We start from the raw sequence: 21395 nt of genomic DNA, 5'->3' as shown, positions 1-21395 counted from the left end.
CGTGGCCTTCCTGGCGAACACGCCCATCCAGGACATATGCCTCGCGGCAACTTGGGCATCTGTGCACACGTTCACGAAACACTACTGCGTGGACATTCAGATGAACAAGGAAGCACAGGTTGGACAGAAGGTGCTTCAGCACATTTTCAACGACCAACGCTCATCTACCACCCAGCCGCCACAGAATTAGGAAAACCGCTACAAAGTCTATGCACAGCATAGTGAATCCAGAAAGATTCACGCTGCAAAACGAATAGTTTCTTACCTGTCGGTGTAGTTTTGCAGCTTGAAGATCTTTCTGGATTCACTAGCGAACCCACCTACCTCCGCCAGGAAGATGAGGCTGGAGGAAGAGGGGGTAAAATGGAAAAGATCAAAGAAATGAAAACATACAGATAAAGGGACAAGAAGGATTAATCAATCGCCTAGGGTTAAAAAAAAAAAAAGAGGAAAGGAAAAAAGAACCCGAAGATGGCGCCCCAAAGGTGGGACTTCCGCAGGAAGCACGACGACGTCACGGGAGGTGCACCAAATGGTGGACGTCGACGCCCACCTGGGCTACAAAAAAAAACAAAAACAAAGAAAAGACTACGAATCCGGACCCAACCACAAGATCGCGGAATAATGCACAGCATAGTGAATCCAGAAAGATCTTCAAGCTGCAAAACTACACCGACAGGTAAGAAACTATTCGTTTCTTCTAATATAGGAATTTTAATAACTACTTTGAAAGTGGAGTCTACTCTATCGGAATTGTGTAGTGTTTCTTGTGGCAAAGATATTTGCCCACTGTGCCTTGAGTATTTTATATTGGGCACAAACTTTTCATATAAGCATATGTAAAAATTACTGCTGTGAAGTGTAGCTCCTGGTAGTGGGCCCAGATGTTAAATTATTGAATTAGTTCCCCCTTAAGAACTGTCAGTAAAAGCTATGTTTCTCAGTCAAAATATTTAAGTAACTGCGGTAAAATGCAGTTTTCAGTCTCAATTTGTTTTCAGAAATGTTCTTGGGGGTAAACTCCTTTTCTCACATCTCCGTGCGGGTCTGGTAGCCAATGGCTCTGAGCGCTGAAATGAACACATGTCCAGGCCTGGTTATGGTATGTTATGTAGATATGTATGGGACGACTCACCTGGGACGGTATCCTGGGTATTTTGATGATTTGTCCAGAGCTAGTCTTAAGGAACTGGTGAGAATTAGATCAATAATGTAAAATAAACAGAAGAGTGCACCAAGGTCAGGCAAAGCAGGGAAGGAGCGCCAAGGAGAACATGATTGCAGCAAAGTTCAGCAGAAAGCCCAATGTTTCTTCATCAACATATGCCCTATTCATCTTGAAATCATATTTGTATCTTCAAACAAATAAATTAAGAAGAAACGGTAACTGCGCGTACACAGTCCTCTCAAAATAAAACATGCATCCTCAAAATTAGTGTAATAAATGACATTGCACGGGCAGTGTTATTTGGTCATAGCTAATATATGTATGACGTGTAGCTATTGTTTTTTAAACAATAGCGATACCCAACATGTATTTCATGGCATTACATCATTAAGAAAATGTATGCAAACAGCACCTACAAAGGATACCATGACCCTGGTTCAAGCAAGGAAAAGGGGATCCTTGGACAGCTGTTGGGGGTAGTAAAACACAGCATCATCTGGTTCAATTGACCCCTCAGGGTTCTGGGTCCCCACCTGCTGCTCCAATAGAACCTACGCCCCTCCACTAACTAATTGTGCGTGCACTGCAGTGAATATGCCCATGACACGCCCACGGAGATTCGCTGAAGTAAAAAGTAGCGACTCTGAAAACTGCCTCTTGCAAGTTAGTGGGTACAATTTTAACTATGCTCATCAGCATAGCTGTCCACTTGTCTCTTCACACCCTCCCTCCCTGGCGGCGTACCTCCCTCTAACACACGCAGCCCAGATAACGCAGATGGCGACAAGGGCACATTTTTTCTCCTCAGTATTGTGTGAAACAGTTTGCACGTACCTGCAGCTGAACAGCGTCTCAGAGGCCTACAGTAGCTGCGTGTGTTGTTTTGGTGGCACAAGGCCTTAAATCTTTCAGCGTTCTGCAGTGAATCAGGGAGAGAGAAAGGGGTAGGGTGGAGTGGGGGGGGAGGGGAGGAGTGGCGCTGTCAGCAGGTTTAATCTCTGATGCACGCCTGCGAGCTGCACTTCGTGAGGCAGAGGCGCCCAGGGTTGCCAGGCTGGGGAGCGCGTTTGGGGAGAGGCGCGAGCTGGGGCATGTGCGTGACACAGAATCCCTGCCGTATTACATCATGATCACTGTGCGGTGCTCCGAGATTAAAAGCAGTGAAGGAGAACTATGTAACAGAAAAAGGTGTGAATTGGGTGTAGTCTTCGATGCTTGGGCACAGCCGCACAGGTGCTGTCAGAATGGAAAGGTACAAGTTCCCAATTTCCGCTGGTGGCAACTGCTCTCTGCGCAAATAAAAATATATACTCCGCACACATTTAAAAGAATAACACATCACTCCAAAATCAAATTTGCATGCAAGCGGTATTGGCTACCAAGCGTGTCAATGTCTAGCAAGGTTGGGGCTGTTTCACTGCTGTCACGTTCCAATGTGCAGCACTTCTAAATAAACCTATGGTGCGCACGCGTCACAGAGTAGCGGGGGGAGGGAGCGCTGCTGCACGTGCTACCCATCGACCGGAATGGGTGGAGCAAAGGCGGGACATGCGCCCGCCTTTGCCCAATTACGTGCTGGCTTTTTTTTTTTAAAGCACGCGAAAGCCACACGCACAAGCGTGTTGATGAGCAGCTTTCAGAACCCCATACAAAAGGGCTCTCACTGTGCGAACAGTGCTACGCACAGCAACGCTGGCGCAAGCCCTAAAGGAACAGTTTTCTCTGTAAAAATAGTGTGTCCACGTTGCGGTTTGAGATGTTTTCTTTCGAGGCACTAGGCCTACCCTCACAAGTGAGGTACCATTTTTATCGGTGGACTTGGGGTAACACAGAATTGTAGAGCAACTGTTACTACCTATTGACTTTTTATGCATTTCTGCCTTCCAAATGAATGTATAAAAAAGGTCATTTTGAAAAATGACCTATAATTCTCATGCTAGTTTGGGTACTCACAATTTCGGAAATGTGCAAATATCTGTTTCTAAACTCTATTTTGTTCCAATTTTAGAAATACATAGTTGCCTTTCATACCGATTTATCCATGTATACATTTTCCCAGAATAATTGCTATATACCCGGTACATAATAAAAAACCATTGCAAGATGCTGCTCAGTTATTGGTTCTGGGTTCGTCAGATTCTTGGTGAACCTACAACAAGTCCTATATATCCCCACAACCAGAAAGATCCAGCGGATGTAACGGTATATTGCTTTCAAACAGCTGTCCTAATTAGAAGTCACAGGTGAAAATGTTGATTCACATGGCTGTTTTTTTTCCAACAAATTTTCAGTTTTTCCTATATTCAACGGTTGGTTACTATAAAGAAACCTTGAAGGATCTACACAAATGACCTCTTGCTGAATTCTGAATTTTGTGTACTTTTCTAAAATGTATAGCTTTCCAGGATCCATTATTGCTTTCATACCCATTTCTACCATTAACTGGAAAGAGGTTGAAAGCACACAAAATAGCAAAAATAGTCTATGTCCCAGAAAAATGCCAAAATTGTGTAAAAATAAATACAAAAAATTGGGTTTTCTGACCGGGGGGGGGGATTGGGGGGGGGAGGGGGAAGGAAGAGGTCTACCAGCGAAGGAGTTAACAATCCTACTGCTTTGAATGCAGGAAAGAGTAAATCGTCCAGGATTTCTTTGTTCCAAACCATCAGGAAATCCCCTTCTCTGTTCACTTCCTAATTCTAGTTATATAAACTGTATTTGATAGCTATCCCCAGGACACTATCCAGGGCCCATTTCTTTGGTTGCAGAATGCGCTTTTTATGTTCTGTACATATGCAAAGGGTACAGATCACACATGGCTTGTATAGTTTGCACATATTTTATATTTAAAATCTTTTATTTCAGCACAATTTTTGCAAATATAAATCTATTAGAGAAACTGCCCATTTTTAGGTCTAGCCTGGGCAGCGCAAGCACTGCTCTGCGAGGCATGCTGTAGTCAGGGAATTGACATGCAGCTCCACCCATTTTCCTCCTATCTTTTCAATTTGCTCCTGTTACTGTCCTTTCTAAATGGTTGCTTTTGATTTGTGAATAGGCTTAGTAGTCCCTCCTTAGTACTGCCTTGTCTGCATTTGTAACACATAAGGACTGGATTTTTTACGTGTTACATTGTCTGTTTTATCTATAGTCTGAGCACTATTTTCCTTAATGTCTATTCTAGCTGCTGTTGCAGGCACGACAGGCTCTCCCTAACCCACCCTGGTTCCTGACAGAGCGGAACCTGGTCATGGATGCTGCGCTTTATTTGAAAAATGCTCCCTGCAAAGCTCTACTTCTGCACATGCTATACTGCTTAACAAATGCATTTGTTTGTTTTTTAAGCACCCATACCGCACTTTCATTTTAATATCTGCCATGCACCTTTCTTAACACGAGCCGCGTCTAAAGAAAGGGAGTGGCCGACATTAAAATGAGAGCGCGACATGGGGCTCTCTTACAAAAAAACATTTGAAATGCAATAGGTCTCGCATTTGCAAGTGATTAAACTATTGGTATTGTAAATCACAATGCCTTTTATTTGTTTTAAAAATCAACACGTGAGTAAGGCATTGTCATTTACAATGCCAATAGCTTAATCACTTGCAAATGCAAGACCTATTGCATTGCAAATGATTCAGTCTTGTCCTAGCTGTGAGTAGGCATTAAAGGAACATCTCCAAATAACCCCCAAAATCGCACCCTCTCATTTCTGATAAGGTATACTTTGGCCGCATTTAGGGTGACTGGTCTGTCCGCTTGTTACATTTATGTATTTTACTGCACTTTTAAGAGAACTGAACATTCCTGCAACGTTCCATTTATTAAAAAAAAGAAAAAAGTGTTCAGAGCTTCTATGTAGTCCCATTAATTGCAAAGTATCTTCACCTGGTTCTGAAGTTATTTTTGTTCCCTCTGCCTAAAGAGCATTACATTTTGAGGTTTGTGCTTTCATATTCAACATTGAATGCTGTAATGTGTTTAGGTTAGACTTACAAAGTGGCTGTGGCTAAAACTGGCTGGAGGTGTCACATGGCAAGTGACTTCTAGTCAGTAGCTGGACATAAGGTGAAAAAATAAATTGCTAGATAGAATGAACATCTGGTTTCATCAAAATTGATGTCCTCTGAAACCCTTTCCACATTGTGGCCCCTTCAATTAATTAATTTCAATACCATGTTTGAGGTTTATTGTAATAAAAAGGTAAGAACATTGCATTTTTAAATAAAAATATATCTAACTACTCTTCAGTCACCCATGAAACATTAAGCTTGGTTGTTATATTTTACTATGCATATAACTGGTGTGAGAAACTGAAAAACACTCATGTAAATCGGGTTCTATCATCTGTCTATATGTGTGATCCCTCAAAACCCATGACATTCTTTACCTTGGTTGTCTCATTTAAAGTTATATAGAACTTGGATACAATTGTCCATGAGGGGTGGGACAGGCAATACAAGTTTTAAGACCCTTCTGGTGCAAGTCATTAATAAAATGCAGTCAGTAGAAACTACTGTATTCCGAAGAATACATGTCTGTTAAGTAATTTGTAGAAAATATGAATTACTGTAGAACAATATGGGTGCTCTGTACTAACTGCAGTCCCTAGCAGTCTTGCTTTCACCTTGTAATGGATTGTCTTTAGGAAGTTCACATGAGTAGTTGTATATGGGTCACAAGTCAACATATGTTTTAGGTTGGTTTTGTAGGGCACTCCGTTTATTTGGTGACGATACATAAAGGAGGAGACTTTCATATTTTACCCAGTTTCTGAGCTGATGTCTGTGTAAGCTTTCTGTTGAGAGATCTCTACTTAGCTCTTTAATATACACTGCATTTAAATGTGTAGATATTTTTTTCTTGTTCTGATGAGCTTAATGGATTGTGTTTAGTCCCTAGGGAATAGAAGAATTAGAGTGGATGTGGCTGACCAGTCCAATGATAAAGGTAAGTCTTGTTGCATAATCTGGTCCATAAAGCTTGCCCCTGAGGCATTACGATGCCCTGCATGGTTTTGACCTTCTTGTGTTCCTGTATAGCACAGATTACACCCATGCCCAGTTCCAGGCACAGGGAGTTTAAAATTGCATGATGCCCTGTCCATTAATTTGCGTTTACACTTCGTGTTTCACATCTTCTAGGCTGAATTTTAATTTTCCTCCTTCACAAAGGATTTTATCTTTAAAATACTATTGCAGCTTGTCGATCGAGGAAATCGCCTTTACCTGCTTAATTGCTACGCCTATGGCTTGTCCTCCTCAATCCAATGTGCTTCTTTGCTCCATACTGATGCATGAAGTATCATGGGGCATACCTAGATATTTACAATACAGTAGTTTATCCAAATTGCGCAACTTTTGCTTCAATTTGTGCAAAGATGGTAAAGCATGCATGTGCCCTGCAGTTCTTTTGAGACTGTTGAGCCAACGAAAAGTGCTGAATCGAAGCAAAAGTCCAGATAACAATTTGCAGGGATAAGCTTTGGGATTCTCCATTGAGGTTGTTACTATCATAGCCTCACCACTGTTGTAAGAAAATCCAAAGGTGGTGGGTAGAGCCGGCAGGGGACAGACACGAGTGCTTCATGAAGAACATGTTTGAATCACAAAACTAGGTACCAACCTTTCTCCAGTCTGGTTTAGCACAAATAAGACCCTCTTTATTTGTGATGGCACACGCACTACAAAATGTTTTTGCAATTAAGCTGATGACGTTCTGTCTCTTTACCATAGATGAGCAAGCATTTGGTCTCTAGCATTTCTTGCTTTGCTTCTTAACCACCTGTTAACTACCATAGGCATGTCCCATTAGGGGAAATAACCTACCGTCCTCTGACCATTCTGCATCATCTTTCATTTTCTGTCATCCACTATAAGTACCTGTATGATGCTCAAGTCATGGGCTGATTTCCTGAGAGGATGTGCATGCGCTAGAGGGGCATACATTTTTACAGAGACACTTTTAACATTTAGCTTGTGCTCTTGCATCTCGGTGGGTCATTATAGAGCAGGTGGTTTACAGTTGTGCAGACTTTTAATTGTTCGAGGTGTAGATATATTTTCCATACCCACTTTTCTGGTTGTATTTTGTTAATCTTTTTCTAATGAATTTATGACTTTTTAATGTTTTGTTAATGTGTTCTGATCTTTGCGCTAACTTCATAGTATGCAGGGAATCTCTCAATTTTCCTCCCATATTTCTCTAAACGTCACTTGTCTCCTCAGCTCACGCACAGGTTATTTTCCGTTTCTCTGTTGCAGATAGAGATGGCTCTTTTGGAGGCAGGGACCGAGACCGGAATCGTGATTCGGATAAAACGGATTCCTCAGATTGGAGGGCGCGACCGACTTCCGATACCCCTGACGACACTCCCCGAAGAGGCGATGATGGCTTTGGAGACAGTAAGTTAAGGAAAAGAAAAGCCTTCTGCTGAAAGCATTTCACCTGTGAAATGGAATGCGGAGGCCACAAGGTCGCAGTATTTTAGAGTGTGTTCAGACTTCAGCTAAGGTTTCACTCTATAATCCATACTAGAGGTGAAACTCTGCATCCTGTGTATATTTGCTAAATCAAATATGCAGTTACAAAAACACATTAAGAGCAAAACATAAAGGACCGTGAAACACTGCGCACATAGTCTGGTGTAGGAGTGTGAGATCGTGCTCTTGTCCTGATATTTACAGACTCCGTTGAGCACTTATTTCTTGGTGTCTTCATGAGGCCTTTCTGCTCAGAACAAGTTTAGTGCATCCATCAAGGGAGTGTCACATCCATCTCTGGAATGGTAGTTACTTTTCACCACACATGTATACACCTTGTCGGGGATCATTCATCTCCTGATTCCATAACAGATTTCTCTTGGGTGCGATTCTACCCACGCAGTATCACTGTACGCTGATGACTTACTCCTATATGTCCGGGACATTACGATCGACTTGACCCCTATATCACGCATCCTGCATGATTTTGCGGAGGTGACGTACCTTAGGGTGAATTGGGCCAAGTCCACCGTCTATCCCTTAACACAAGTCGTGCCCCAGGGTCCGATACGAATAGGAGACGTTGATATCTCGTGGAGTCCCCAAGCGGTTCGATATCTCGGCGTTAAGCTATATCATACGCCGCAAGATATCTATGAGGGGAATTACCGCACACTGATGGGCAGCATCCGATCCTTGGTCCATTTCTGGAAGGGCCTCCACTTGGCTGTCACGGGAAAGATAGTCGTTGCGAAGATGATCCTGGTCCCGCGCCTGCTTTACCTCTTCTCCAATCTTCCGGTGGTCCCCCCCCCCCCCCCCCCCCCCCCCCCCCGCGATCCCTGTTCCGTGAGCTGGATACCCTGCTTGGGACCCTCATATGGGGCAACGGCCGCCGGCGTATAGCCCTGGCAAAACTGCAATTACCCCTTGACCAGGGTGGGTTGGCGGCTCCCTCATTCGAGGCGTATTTCCTTGCCGCCCAACTACAGCGGGTGTCGCGTTGGACAGCAGGCCGGGCACAAGAGGAGCTGATCACTGAGACAGGGCGGATTCAAACCCCCGCGGTCCATCGCATGCTGCTGCCGGGTGCAGCAACGCCGCTATCCCGGCCCCTCCAGGTCATGACAGCGCGTGCCTGCTTGGCGCGTGTTCACCGATACTCCCCTGTACTCTCCGCTGCTGCCGTTGGCGGGGCTCCCTAGGGGTCGGGCATATTACACAGAGCAAATGATGCAGGTGTGGACGGATCATGCTGTGACGGAGGTGGGGATGCTGTTCTCCGGGGAGAGCTTGCAGACCTTCGATGCACTGGTCGGGAAATTCGAGCTTCCCGGGGGGGGCAGTTCCTACGGCATAGGCAACTTCTCACGGACTGCCGCAGGCAGTGGCGTGGAATCGATACGGAGCCCCCCACGCACCCGGTCATCCATGCGATACTGCAGATGGGGTCAGGTCGCCATCTTGTCACTTGGATCTACAAAGCGGTACGGACCCTGCGGAGTCCTACGCTGGCGCCCCTTAGAGAATGCTGGGAAGATGACTTCCAAAGGCCTCTACATGACAGGGAGTGGACCAGGGCCCTGGAATACACTAAAAAAGTGTCCCGCAATTATCGGTTTAAGAACATACAGTTGCATATACTACACAGGGCGTATCTCACCCCTGAAAAGCTGCAGAAATATTTCCCTGACGGTGAGTTCGGTTGCCCCAGATGCCTGGAGCCTGCTGCCTCGTTTAAGCACATTTTTTGGGATTGTCCGACGCTCTACAGTTACTGGCACACGATTCACACTGCCCTTACAACGGTTACGGGGTTCCAGGACCTGGACACATGGGAGGCGTGTGCACTAGGTATTCATGGGCGACATAAACATCAGAAGGTGGAGAGGAGGTTTTCTTTCCTGGTGTTGCTCCTAGCCAAACGATGCATTGCTATGCACTGGAAGATGCCGGGGGGGGGGGCCCCCTCTAGCGGCATGGGTGGGAGCAGTCAAGAAGTGGGGCAAGGAGGAGGAAACCACACTCAGAACAGAGGAGGCCCGGGGGATGCGCAAACACCCGATCTCCATGCCCTGGGCCATGTTAATGCACGCTTTCGCGCAGGAAACAGCGGCTGTGGCGAGTTCAAGACTTATTGACCCCCCGGGAGCGCCCACGACTCCGGAGCCCACCCCGGGTAATGCGCCTGCAGTCCAAGCGCCCAGTGACTCGCAGAGGCAGACACCACAGGTCCCACCGCCAGGTCCCTCATAGGCTATGATCGGTGCTCCCGCCTCCCTTGCCCCCCTTCCCTCCTCCGCATCCGTGACCACCCCGACTTTATCCCACACGATGGTCCAGCTCTCAAGCGCACAGCTACAAGTATTCCTGATAGGCGACATAGTGCACCCCTTTTCTCTAGTTCTCTGTCCCCGGTTAGTTAACGGTTCGCTAATGGCTGCAACCCTATAGCCCCTACGATGCCCCTTGCAGGGGTTCACTCACATTGCAAGTCACCCAAGCGGCGAGGCAATCACTGCGTGCTCCAGTAGGGCATACCCAGAAGCTGGTCCCGGACACATACCTGCAGCCCCACCCAGGGTAGAGGCGAGTGGCCTGAGGGCCCACGAGACTGAGAGACCGAAAGGGCTGTGACTGGGCGCTCCTGATATGTAAGCCTCTATGATAATGGCGCTATCGCCTGTGCTTGCGTGTATAATTGTTTATAAATGCCAATAAAAAATGTTTTACAAAAAAAAAAAAAGATTTCTCTTGGGTTCAGTTTCTATGTGCAATTTTCATATGCAGAATGTTTGTTTTGTGCAGATTTCACTTTATTCCAGGTGTCCGTGTCATACACTCACACACATTTGAGAGACTATAGTGCTAATCCTTGCTCCACTAATTGGACTGACATGATGTAAACTTTAAAAGTGCTTCCTATTTGTTCCTTTCACCAGAAATTAACCAATCACACATTGTGTTGGTCTTACGGGGCTTCATGCCAGTTTTTGCTATCATGCTACTGTCCTTGCAAGCTAGTGAGCAGCAGAAAGTGACCTGCATGCAGGAACACACGACAAAAGACCCAACAGGCCTTATTTTGTATTTCAGAATCTGAGTAATTGGTTCTGCAGCAAAGAGAATAGATTGAATTCTTTTGGTGTGGGTCTGTAGTGTATGCCATGATCCAATGAGGAAGGAAACTGGTGCTTGAGATGATGCTGGTGCCACTGTATTTTAAACTAATCCAGATTAGACAGTCTGTATCCATGGAGGTCATGAACACACTTTGTGTCCAGCCTGCTACACAAATGCAGGTGCAGAGTTTAAAATGGATGGTTAAGTAATTCTGGACCTTTCTGTCCTGTTTCGGTGTACCCTTTTCTTTGCTATATGCTTCCTCTGCGCACACTAATGTTTTGTATGTTTTCCTGTGTTTTGAATCTCTTCCTCCTATGCCAGCACTTTGGCCCCATCACTCCTACAGCGACATGCCTACCTGGCAAGTCACCATCTGTTGCTCCTCTTCCCTAGGGGTTAATGTGTTAGACAGCTTATATGATTAGGTATTAATGCCTAATAATTCCTTTTGGAAAAAATTTACCTGTGACTCAACTGCATGGTTTCTGTCACCTTGTATTTACTTTGTGTGTTTTTTCGTTCTCCAGGGTATAGAAGTGACCGGTATGAGTCTGGTCCACGTCGAGAGGGGTTTGACAGAGCACCACGGGATCGCTACGATGATAGAGATCGAGGTAAAGGAGTTAAGGTTAAGCTGGGCAACTTGAAATTGAATTTATTCCATCTGAAAACCGGTCAATTTCATCCTGTGATCTATGAGGGAGGGAGAGTGACAAGGGATTATTTTAGGATCGGCAAACCAGTGTGTGCCATCCGCAATATTTTGCGGAATTAGAATACATGACCCGAAATATTGCATGTGCATTTTGCATTACTAATTGTCATCTTCATAGCCACTGCGTTCCTAACTGGCCTGTGGAGATAGTCTCGTTCTTTGCTTTGCTAGTGTTTGGTGAAAGACCTGAGCATATCTTGTCTGTTGATACTCCTAAATATTAGATTTTCTCCTTACTGCCTGTGATAATCTTGGAAAACTTAATATCCAATATTTCAGACAGTGAAAAGTCCAGCATGACCCAAAGTAGAGACACACTTCTTAAAAGCTTATCAAGGTAAGGGTTTCCAAATCGTAGATGGTTTAAAAAAACAAATCACCCTTTACTAATACTACATTGCAGCACCAGTAACTGAAGTGGTTACCGAAGATATCTAGGGAATTAGAAAAAGAGCAACCTGTTTGGCTTTTACAAGAAGAGAGTTAAAAATAAAAAAGTAACCTCCCCTTGAGCCCAAGGCTTCCAATTGCATAATACCTTTTCCAGGCAGTTGCCACGCAATCTGGTCTTTTTTCTGGTTAGTGTGAGTGGGTGCTTGGAACAGTGAGTGTCTTCACTTTATTTCTGAGGTTTTTTTCTTTCAAGATTTCTCTTTATTCTTTTATTTGATGTTTCTAACATTGTTTTATAAAACCGGCACACAGCCAAAGCGTTTTGTTCCCTAGAGTCACAGGAACTTAGTCAGGGCTTACTCAGAAATCAAATGAATGGATATAACCAGAACAGTCCCAAATAGTCCATAGAGGTGTAAAGTCACCCACTTGGATTGCCCAATATAATCAGTCCAATTATAATCAGTCCAAGTATCTCTCGAACATTGTCAATTCTTCCTAAAGGATATATATGGGTGTATGTAGCACAAAGGTAAGAGCAGCCGCGTCCCTTCGATCTAAGAGGACGATCATGTTCGTGTCAAGCTGCCGCCGGTTATCTTGCCGTGTGGTACCTGTGCCTTAATGTAGAGAACCTTAATTTCAGGTTTTATCGACAACTGTTTGCTCCAAATTTGCAGACTACAGTGTGCTCTGGGGCTATACACGCCCTTTGATCCGTTTTAAGATATTGCTGTTTTTGATATTTTTCATACTCGTCCTCTTGGATCCAAGGGGAGCGGCTGCTCTTACCTTTGTGCTACAGACACCCATATATATCCTTTTGGAAGAACTGACAATGTTCGAGAGATGCTTGTACTGATTATAATTGTACTGATTATATTGGGCAATCTAAGTAGGTGACTTTAAACCTCCATGGACTATTTGGGACTGTTCCGGTTATATCCATTCATTTGATTTCCGAGTAAGCCCTGACTAAATTCCCGTGGCACTAGGGAACGAAACGCGTTGGCTGTGTGCCGGTTTTAAAAAACAAACAACTTTAATAAAACGAAGATTTTTGGGACTACATGCTTTCTGAGTGACTTCTCTGAGTGCGCCTTCCTTGTTTATGGACTTGCTCGATTGTTTAACATCGCCCAGCAGCGGATGTCGGGAGTAGCTGCACTCGTGTGGAATATATGAAACTGATGGAATTTATGCGCTTGACCTTGGTCAGCTGCTGTGTGCATTTTTTTTGTTTGATGTTTCCAACATTATAAAAGTCGAGTGGGGTTTTCTTACCTTTATCTCCCAATTTTTTTCTATCATCATGCCTTAACTTTTTATGAAGTGCTCATCTCAACTGATGTCTGCTCCACACTCAATGTCTCTCCACCTTATGTTACTACATCAATGTTATTACGTCTCTGTGTCAGGACACTACGCAGCATCACACAAATCAATGTTGAGGATTTCAATGTCTAGCCTCGCCTCTGAGGTGGCACATTCACCTTTGAAGCAGCTGTGATTATCGCCCTTACCTGACCAATCGCCAAAGCCTCTAGGCACATCTCATTTTGTAACTCCATTGGGGGATCCATTAAAAGTGTAATTGCAGCTTCTTAATCTGACTCTCTCCTAAAGCCAAATCTGTTTGTCTTTAGGCAGACCTCCATGTCTATCGGACAGTGACCAGCAACACCAAGTCTCCTGCCACTCTTCTCCCTCAAGGGATCTAGATGCACATTGTGTCATGAAAGCATTTGTGAAACAGATACTGTTCTGTTGTACTGATTAGATCTTTGCACTCAAATCATGGGGACATGTCCTCCTACTCGCAGGCTTCCATTACGCATTCAGTCGTCCCCCCTCCCTCCAACCAGCCTATGGGACAGATAGCTTTGCAATAGTGGTTGCACCTTGCCAGTATACCACTTTAATGCTGTGAATGAATGATTGCCATCCATAGCATTATCTCTGTAGTCTAGAGAACAGGAGTGGTTTGTCTGAAAGCAGAACATCCTTCAAGATTTCACAAGAACCAGAAAGAATATTTTTCTGAATTAGTGTTAGACTTGGCTTTTTCAGCCTGTTTATCCCCAGACTTTTTTGACCTCGTATTTGACCTATTTTTATGTTGGATTTAGGACTGTGGGCACTTTACCACTGCTTTTCAGTGCCAAAGTGCATATGCTGTCCATGCAAATTGTGTTTATGGATTGCTGTTTCCATGATTGCCTTATTTGATTTACTACTAAGTCCCTAGTACAGTGCACTGTGTGGCCCCAGTGTATGTAAATTGAATGCTGCTAGTGGGCATTCATCGCTGATTGTGCCACCCATTCAGACAGCCTTTCAAAGGTGTCTCAGACTTGCCTCTGCAATGTCTGCACGCAGTATTTGCTGCCATGTCGACCTGACAAGTGCACTCACTTGCCAGGCCCAAACCTTACCTTTCCTTACATGTAAGGCACCCCTCAGGTATGCCCAAGGTACCCCCATGGGCAGGATGCAGTGTATGTGAAAGGTAGGACATGTACTGGTATGTTTTACATGTCCCGATAGTGAAAGACTGTGTATTTAGTTTTTTTAGGTCTCGCGAGACATTTAGTTAGTTGCTTTTCAAAGTGCAACCACAAGCTTTTCCTGGCCTCAAGCTTGCGTTCAAGAGCGCGTGCACGCGCGCAGTCGCCATGTGGCTTTCATGGCTCTTTAAGCTTTGCTCTCCCAAGCGCCTCGCTCTGCCCCCCTCCCCCACCGAAATGAAAACTGATAACGGGTACCCACATTGCTTTGAAAAGACCTATAACCTTCCTAAGTAAAGGAATGCATATTTATATTGTGTCACTGCCTGTTACCAAGATTTTCTTAGAGCTTACGCTGACCTCCAGTGTTCATTTTGTGAATTGCTTTTCTGTTATTGTAAAATTAATTGCCAGCCACGGGAAGTCCGAGAATTCTAGTCCACACACAGTTTAAGAAGTACGAAGTGAATGAGTGTCAGAAGACTGTCCCCGCCTAGCAAGAAATGAACAGAGGTGGCTTATTTCTGCATACCTTTTTTATTTCTATGCCCTTCCTGGACGAGATATAAATAGTCAATGTACTGGTGAATAGCTAGCTTGTCGATAAAATACTTAGATTTCCGCTTTGTTTTTTTTCTCTTTTTAATGTCATTTATATTAGGGATTCCTTTACAATCTGTTTTTGAGGCGCATGTCCACCAGTTACCCCTTTAAAGAGAGGATTTGTGTACATAACTGTTGTACGATCTTCGAATACCTGAAACAAGCATACACCAACACCTAGCTTCGGTTTTCTCGTTAGACTATTTCTGACATTACGAATCAACTGTAATAAGAAAATGTGGCATTTCATTTAGCTGCATTCTGCTATTCCTTGCTGTGCCATTTAAGATGATGTATGCTTGTTTAAACAGGAGTAGGTTACAAATGTCTACACTTGGCATTGTCTTCCTTGTGTGCAAGCTCCCAGATAGGTTGAGCCATATATGAAGTTCTGGGCCCAGAGACAGCCCTTTATTCGCATAGACTTTGCAGTGCTCGGGTGGTCTGCTCAGCAGGTGCTGCTCACTCAGGCGGAAAGACCTGCCAAGGAGCTTTCACATCGACTGTTCCCTGAATAGCATGAGTTCTCGGTGATCTAAGACTCGTGATGAGTCAGCATGAAAATATTAAACTTAAATTTGTTTTTGTTTAGGTAGCTAGTGCAAAATCCAAATGTTGGCTATGCTGGCTGGATGTGTGCCTTGGGGTTTAGATGGGAGCGTCTCTCCTGTGTCTTTTTTATGCAGCTGCTGCAATTTCTTGGTGATTTTTGGCACCTTGGTGTACTGTGGACTGTAATTATTTATGTGGACAGCATCACTGTGGGATTCCGTTCAGCTTGTATTTGATTTAACGTTGTGCTTTTCTAACACTGGTGCCGGAAGTCTGTGAAATGCTTTCAGTTTGAGATTACTGTATTCATATTCACCATTATCAAGGGAGTAATAACACCACACCCATTAGAATATTTAGTTTTCTTTTATTTTCTCAATGTAAAAAAACTCTTATTATATAAGCATAATGTGCTTATAGATTAATTTAAAGATTGGCAGTGTGCTGGCTCCTTTGTCCATAGTGGTATTAGCTTCGGGAGAAACTAGCATTGGCATAGCAAATAGGTCTTGCCTTTGGGACTGTATAAGTGTTTAGCCATGCAACACTTGATGTTGTTGCACCAAGGATATTGTGCTGCATAACTCAAACTTATAAGGTCCCAAAGGCGAGACCTATTGGCTATGCCAATGCTTGTTACTATTGCAAAGCCATCTGTCCCATAGGCTGACATGAGCTGATTTCTAACCTCCTTCAAGCATAACTTCCCATTGAGACAAGATGGAGACATTGGGTTTAGGCTTCCTGAATTCAGGATTTAAAAATATATATTTTTGTAAAGATGATTTTGATATTGTTTATTTGAAAATTCCACTTTTAGAAAGTGGGTATTTTCCTGTCTAACCATCTGTGCCTCTGCCTGTTGTGTATTCGCTGCCTGGGTTTTAGACTGACGGGCCGATTTGTGCATTCATACTAGATCAACACCAGGGGGGTTGAGGTGTGTCCTGCTTTTCCTGGGTTAGTCAGAGCCATGCTCAATAAACCTGGCTGCATTTAGAGTAGTGGGAGCAGTTGTTGCTCGCACCTGAATGGACTGGCTGTCTTCCACAGTGCTGTCTCCACCCCCTGTAGTGAGCCTTGCCTGAGCTAGGCAGAACTGGATTATGTATGCCAGTGGAACTTTGTGCCAACTTCAAAGGGAAATGTGGAATAAATATTGGAGCCCTGATCTTTAAATTACTGCTGGACTTAGGAACTTGCCGGGAAGAAGAGCTGAGAGGAGAGACAACCACGTTGCTGTGTGCTTTGCTGGGTTGGCCTACAGTTGCGGCTTCTGTCTTGGGCAGGGAAAGAACTGGATTGTTTCTGCATTTTAACCAAGGTCTTAATGTAGAGCTTGCCTCCTGTTGGAAGTCTCAGGGAAATCAAAGACTTCAACATCTTCTGGGTACTGGCTTCTGGAACTGGATGTTTCAGCTGGCACAGAGGAGAAAGGTGTAACAACGCCACTGCTGGCTTCTTGACCTGAAGGCATTGCAGAAGGCACCGCTACACTTCGGACCGCACCCTGGTCTCAGACAATGCCATCCGCTGCCACTGAGCTGCTTCTTGCACCGTGACCTATGGGCTCTGCATTTCGCACTGCTTCGCTTCACTTCCGCCCTGGTATCTCCAATGCAGTCAATGACACCTCTTCCTGCGCCGTGACCTGTGGACACTGCTCATGAAGAACACTGAGCACTGTCCCGCTTAGCACCGCAGCCCTGGTCTTACCGTCAATGACTCTCCAAACTGACCTCCACCCTGCTGCCTGCATCGTGGTTTGGGGGCACCTCTCGTAGGTTAGTCTACGCACTGCCCCTGTCCCTCATCGTGCCTAGGCCCACTGATGACAGCGCCATCGACTCAGATCGTCATAAGATGCCGCTGCCTGCACCATGACCCGTGGGCCTCCGCACGTTGCATTGCCCTGCTTCGCTCTGCAGCCTTGGGTCTACAGACAACAGTGCTTCACCCAGATTTGCACCGCAGCCCTGGTCTCACTACCGATTGACGACCGTCACTGAGCCTCTGCCTGCCCTTCTTTCCACTTCACACTGCAGCCCTAACGCCTCCTGGTGCTCCTGACGTCAAACTCACGGAGTTCGACCTGCAACACATGTGACTTCAAGGGCCTGACGACTCATGCTCAGACTTCCAGAACCACATCTGCTCCAGAGCTCAGGGCAAGGTCGGACGCCCTGCATCTCCAAAGGTACAGTTATACAGGTCTCCCCGACACCGTAGCTGGCCCGCGACGCCTCAGTCTGCCAGAACTGTTGGATTTGTTGTTCACAACGCTGTGATTGCACAGGACACAGCTATCGTCTTCAAGAAACTGTATATCATCTAGCTTTGCTTTATTGGTCTTGTGGATTAGTATATATTTTTTTTTTAATAGTTTTGGTCTTTTACACAGATAAATATTGGATATTTTTTTAAAACTGGTGTGGTGTCCTTTTATAGTGTTTTCAATGTATCACTGTGTGTTACGTGCAAATGCTTTACACATTGCCTCTGGGATAAGACTGACTGCTCGTGCCAATGGGGTGAGCAGGGGTTACTTTAGACATGTAATCCCCTTATCCTGACTAGAGTGGTGGGTTCTGCCTTGCTTGGGTGCATTGTAGGAAAGTAGCCCTTTTTGCATGGTTGCCCCCACTTTTTTCCAAACTGTTGATGTACCTTGACTGGATGGTCCTTTGGTTCCTGCCAACCAGGTACCCAGGGACTATGTTCTTTCCCTAAACTGTACTGTTGCTACACCCAATTAGCAACAGTCTGCCCACATGCAAGTCCCTTGTAAAAGGTACCATAGGCCCTGTGCGCAGGGAAGGCTTTTAAGGGCTGCAGCACTTATTGTGCCACCCTTAGAGGCCCTGTACCTGTACACACACACTGCCTTTTCAGGCTGCATGTTTTTGTGCAGAACAAAGTGAAGAATCGACATGGCACGCATTTGTGCCATGCCTACAAACCACTGCTCTGGCATGGGTAAGTCACCCCTCTAGCTGGGTGCACTATACTTATGGTGAGGGTAGAGGTGCATGAGCCCTGTACCCCTACAGTGTCTGTCAATTCTTAGACATTGTAACCATTAAGAGTATATGGTGCTGGGATAACTCCACGGCACCATAATGGCTTTACTGAAAACTGGGAAGTTTGGTATCAAATTTCTCAGCACATTAAACCCACACTGCAGCCATTGTGGGATTTAATGAACAAGCATTTGCATAGCCAATAGGTCTCGCCTTTGGGACCTTATAAGTGTTTAGCCATGCAACGTTTGATGTCGTTGCACCAAGGATATTGTGCTGCATATCTAAATACTTATAAGGTCCCAAAAGCGAGACCTATTGGCTATGCCAATGCTTTTTTTTTGTTGTTGTTTTTTTTACTGTAGTTTCAATAAATCATTCCAGCAGCCTCTGCAGTGCTCTGGTAGGGTTAGAGCAGGTACAATGAGTACTGAGAAGGTATCACTTAAGTATGGGTTAGTTTGCAGAAAGCGTGCTTTCAGATATTTGCCCTTACCTTCCAAAGTGCACCACTTGGTGGCGAATTCATGGCTGTGACACTACCACTTGTGAGTGGCATCACCTTTTACCAAAATATGTCTAGCATTATTGCAAAGGAATAACCTGCCCTGGGGCCAGTTGTCACTTTTATTTAGACCTACTAGTATCTCACGTGTGGCCGCACTTCCAGAATGCTTCTGCCCAGTTTTTACTGACAGTTTGATCTCTTCTTTGATTCCGATTGCCAAGGAAAAGTCATTTGAAGGCGCTGTGTGTTTTGCAACAAACCAAGGGGCATATTGTCAAGACAGGCGATAAAATTATCGCCGCTTTAGCGGCAGAAAACTGCTGCTAAAACGGCGATAATGGGCTTGATAATATGCTCTATGGAATTCCAATTGAAGCCCATGTTAGATGTGAAGGACATCTAGCCTGAGCTTCAATTGGAATTCCATAGAGCATATTAGCAAGCCCATTATCGCCGTTTAAGCGGCAGTTTTCTGCCGCTAAAACTGCGATAATTTTATCGCCTGTCTTGATAATATGCCCCCAAATTTCAGTGAACTCCTCTGCCACATCCAGTTCTTGATCTATGAATTCCTAAATTAAGAGCCAATGGCCCAATCCTCAAACCACCTGTTGCTGTACGTGCCTGTGCAAAACAAGGTGCAGGCAATCCAAAGCTCTTTTTTTATTTAGGAAATGAAGATTGTTTTAGATATGGAAAGGCTTTGAAAACTGCTATTTCCATTTTTAAGTCATACTACTAGTTGCAATTACTGCTCGACATCATTGTTGTCTGACAGACTTTGATGCCAAGATGCTACTCACTGCACGTATGTGGTAAGTGTTCTAATGTAAGAAAACCAACATCCCAGTAACAAACAATTTGCTGCAGAGTTACCTGCACAGGCATGGGTCTGAACAAGCATGGATGCTTGCCCACAAAAACCTTTTACCGGTGTTTAAAAGGTTTCACAAACTATAAATCCACCCCGTTTAGTATCATCCTTACCATTTTCTCAATCTACCGCTTCAAAGGGGACCTGGCTTCAAAGCATTTTGCCCTCTGTAACAAAGTTCGAAGACCTCTGACTTAGTGGTTCATCCTTTTCGCCTTGCCCAAGGGAGGAAGACATTTGGTCATTGTGAGAAAGTGGCTCTGTATACACTGTTCCCAAATACGTACAGGGTGTACAGACTCCACAGTCCCCAGAGGCTTGGCAGAGGTTAAAGTTAGATATAACCTTGCTCTCTAAAGTGGTAGCTTGGTCGAGCAGTAAGGCAGTATCAGAGGACATTGTAAAGCATTTGTACACCCTCAGTCAGCAAATGGTCTCACACACTCAATAACTGAACTCTAGGCCAATGGTTTATATATAAAAAATATATGCTTGTTTTATTTTAGAACCAGCAATTGGAATTAAAATGTTCGAGGCATGTGGGCTACTGAATTCATATCTGTGCATAGATCGCCGCCTAGTGTTGGGTCCGGATGTTTGCACGTTGTTGTCCTGGAAGAGTCTTCGAAGTATCCTGAGATAGGTGACTCCTCCCCTGGACCACAGTGCGCATGGGCATCCTCTCCATCCTCAGATTGTTTTTTTCCGCCATTGGGTTCAGATGTGCTTATCTTGACTCAAGTTAGGAAAAACTTTTTTCAGGCCAAAAGGCCTTCAGTTCGCGTCGGTACTGTTCCCGATCGGTATCGACAGTTACTTGTTAGTTTACTGACTTCAACAACTTTTTCGCATCGTATCCGACCATCGACCCTACATCGACGATGGAATCGAGGACACCATTCAAGCGGTGTCCTGTGTGCAATGCGAAATATCCCCATGTCGACGTCCACCCGGTGTGCAACTAATGGCTTTCACCGGATCACGACGAATCCACATGTATGGCCTGTGCCCTATTCCGATCCAAGAAGACTCTCTGGAATCGACGAGCGGCGAGACTTGAAGCGCAGCAACCGGCACCGGCCCCGACCAACATCTTCAGCGCCGAGGACGCAGATGTGGAAGGCGTGGAGATCCTACCCTCCAGCCCCGCTTCCGAACACGATTCCGGCTCGGAAGACATCGAAGAACAACTCTTTCACAGGGAAGAAGCCGACACCGAGGTAGGAGACTACGATGAGGCCTTAGGGGCCGAAGAAAGTGGCTCCGGTGACGAGCAAGGCCTACCCGTACAGACGGAGGATATCCCAGTGCGTCAGTCTATGGCTCCGGTCGAGGGATCGCCTTCGGGCCTTACCCAAGACCTATCCCGCAGTTCTTCGGCCCCGCCATCTGGCCCGGGCTCGGACATTCAGCGGCAGCCATTAGTGCCCAAAATGACTGGTTTCCC

At 45.0% G+C, this 21395-nt stretch overlaps 1 protein-coding gene across 5 annotated transcripts in view; it reads left to right on the top strand.

The window, feature by feature from the left end:
- The window catches only part of LOC146833173 (eukaryotic translation initiation factor 4B-like), a 443619-nt gene that overhangs the window by 168849 nt on the left and 253375 nt on the right, over positions 1-21395 (top strand). For all 5 annotated transcript variants that reach the window (XM_085600827.1, XM_085600828.1, XM_085600825.1 and 2 more), the window contains exons 5-7: positions 6064-6118; positions 7432-7572; positions 11304-11390. In XM_085600827.1, coding sequence (XP_085456953.1) covers positions 6064-6118; positions 7432-7572; positions 11304-11390 — 283 coding nt within the window. The remainder of the gene's footprint in view (positions 1-6063; positions 6119-7431; positions 7573-11303; positions 11391-21395) is intronic.

The sequence above is a fragment of the Triturus cristatus genome, chromosome 4_2, assembly GCF_964204655.1.
Source record: "Triturus cristatus chromosome 4_2, aTriCri1.1, whole genome shotgun sequence".
Lineage (NCBI taxonomy): Eukaryota > Metazoa > Chordata > Amphibia > Caudata > Salamandridae > Triturus > Triturus cristatus.
This window is presented reverse-complemented; position numbering and strand designations above follow the sequence as displayed.